We start from the raw sequence: 2,476 nt of genomic DNA, 5'->3' as shown, positions 1-2,476 counted from the left end.
CCCGCCCCGCCAAGGATCCCAAAGGAGGGGCTGGCTGGCCTCAGACCAGGGCTGTGTGTATTTCAGGCCACAGACAAGCGGAGGGCGCTGGAGGAGACCATGGCCTTTACCACCCAGGCTCTGGCCAGCGTGGCTTACCAGATAGGCAACCTGGCTGGAAACACCCTGCGGATGCTGGACCTCCAGGCGGCCTCCCTGCGCAAAGTGGAAGCCCGTGTGAACACGCTGGGCCAGGTAAGGGGTGTGGGGGAGGGCTCCTGCCCCGCCCCCGCTTCTTTCTTGCCCTCCTCCAAAGGCCCGACTCCACCACAGGAGCCTCAGGGCAGGGCCATGCTGCCTCCATCAGACTGGGAACCCCTTGAAGGCAGAGCTGTCTCTCTCTCTGAATCCTTTCCCCGCAAGGGAGGAAGCAGGCTTTACAGACCACGGTGGCCGCAAGGCACAGGAAAGAGGCACGTGGACCTTGTTTCTATCTAGACACACTGGTGACTGGCGAAGTTGTCCTGGACCCAAAGCGCTTGCTTGGCAAGGCCATTCTCAGCCCTGAAAAGCCTGCTGCCGCCATACAGACGCCTCCCCCCACCCCCCCATCTAGCACACACACCCTCCTCCTTCCTTCCCCGATCCTTGGCTGAGGAATTGCCCCATCAACCGCACGCGCAGACCCCCTGACACATCAGCCTGGCTTGTACATCACCCACGTGGTCACTGTGGGGTGTGTCTTTTCCTCTCACCCCAGCAGACCGGAGTTCCCACCCTCCTGATGCTGTGTGTTTCCCCACAGAACATTCCAAGAGGAAGTTAATTCACTGATCTGTCTCCTGAGAGACAGTCAATGCGGCCGATGCAGCCGAGATTCTCTGCTGCCTCCACGTTTTCCGCCCCTGCTCCTGGGCCCACCCAGGGCTCCGGTCTCTTCCCAGCGTCCACAGGGGTGCCGTGTTTTCTCTTTTCCTCTGGGTGCTGCTCAGGCTAATAATAACCCTCCTTCACTTCCAGTAGGAAGTTTCTCCAAAGTGGCTCCATCCTCCCCTGGCCACTCTTCTCCCAAACGCTGTGTGGCCTTGGGGAGAAAATGTACCCTTTCTCTGGACCTCTCGGCCTCCCACGGTCCCTTCCTCCTGCGCCAAAGTCTCTATCTTCTTCTTCCCTTAAGAGGAAGGGCACTGTGCAGAGGCTACCCGCCCCCCTCACCTCAACCCCTGTCGTGACAGATGGTGAGTATGCATATGGAGAAGGTGGCCCGAAGGGAGATCGGCACCTTAGCCACCGTCCATCGGCTGCCCCCGGGCCAGAAAGTCATCGCCCCGGACAGCCTCCCCCACCTCGCGCCCTACTATAGGAAGCCGCTCAACTTCGGCTGCCTCGATGACATTGGCCATGGGATCAAGGTAGAGAGAGGGCCTCTCCTCTTTCCCACAACCCCCCTCTCCTCCTTCATGTCTCCTTTCTCCCCAGGCCCCCAGTTCGCTGCCACACCCGTGTTCTCGTCCCAATCCCCCGGCCCCTTTTTCCCCTCGCTCTCTGCCGCCATCGCCCTAAATGGAGCCCTACCCTCCAAGCCCCCTCCTCCTTCCTGGCCCCTCCCTCCATGGCTGGCTTTTACCCTGTCCTCGGATGATCTGCTGAGGATGGCATCTGGCCACCCCCTTCCGTGGGGGCTGGCTGGGTGTGAAGGGGAAGAGGGGGAAGGGAGGAGGTCAGGGTGTGCATGAGAATGGGTCCCCAGCAACTTCCTCTGTCTGGAGGTTTGAGGTCACTGCCACGGAGCCCTCGCCCTGGTGCTGCTGTTGGGTGGCAAGGGGCGGGGATGCGGCCACTCAGAGGGGACCCGGTGAGGGCGCTGACATTTCCTTCTTGCCTCATCTCCTGAGAGGCGGGAGAAGACACACTCCAGGCTAGATTAAAGCTCCCCCTGCTCCAAATGACCTCTTGATACCCTTAACGTACTGTCTCCCACACAAGGGGTAGACTACGCTCCCTCCCAGTCACCCAGGCCTCCCCATCAGTAAGCTCTTCTCGCTGTCCAGCTGCGATTCATTCTCTATGCCTCAGCTCGGGTCCCTTTTGCCTCGTGCCTAGTGGGGAGAGCCGAGGCCAGCGATCCCCAAGGCCGCATACTTGGGGGCACCCCACCAGTAACATGTGGGGCTGCCCATGCCCTTTGCACATTTTATATGCCCCGCCCCCTCTGTCCTGAGCTTCCCCAAGCCAGTTCTGCAGGCCCATCGAGATGACAGGTGGGACATTGCTAAGTGTGCGGGTCCTCTCTGCTCCCACCCCACCTCCTGAGCCCCCCACCTCCGACCCCACGCCCGCCGGGTTAGGATCTATTAGAGTTAGAGACCACAATTAGCTAGGTAGCTGGCGGCTGAGATGCTCTGAGCGAGGTGCGGATGCTAGGCTGTGCGGAGGAAGTGGCCTTCAGACCGTGTCTGCTCCAGGTTTCCGTCGCGCCTGCGGCAGACTAGAGGCC

The 2,476-nt window shown here is 60.9% G+C and overlaps 1 protein-coding gene across 1 annotated transcript in view; it reads left to right on the top strand.

Annotated features, from left to right (window-relative positions):
* The window catches only part of ABI3 (ABI family member 3), an 8,806-nt gene that overhangs the window by 4,407 nt on the left and 1,923 nt on the right, over positions 1–2,476 (top strand). The window contains 2 exon segments of the mRNA XM_077776868.1: positions 67–234; positions 1,215–1,654. Coding sequence (XP_077632994.1) covers positions 67–234; positions 1,215–1,654 — 608 coding nt within the window.

Source organism: Crocuta crocuta, unplaced genomic scaffold (genome assembly GCF_008692635.1).
Source record: "Crocuta crocuta isolate KB4526 unplaced genomic scaffold, BGI_CrCroc_1.0 scaffold352, whole genome shotgun sequence".
Lineage (NCBI taxonomy): Eukaryota > Metazoa > Chordata > Mammalia > Carnivora > Hyaenidae > Crocuta > Crocuta crocuta.
The sequence above is the reverse complement of the archived record's forward strand: the minus strand, read 5'-3'. Positions and strand labels throughout refer to the sequence as shown.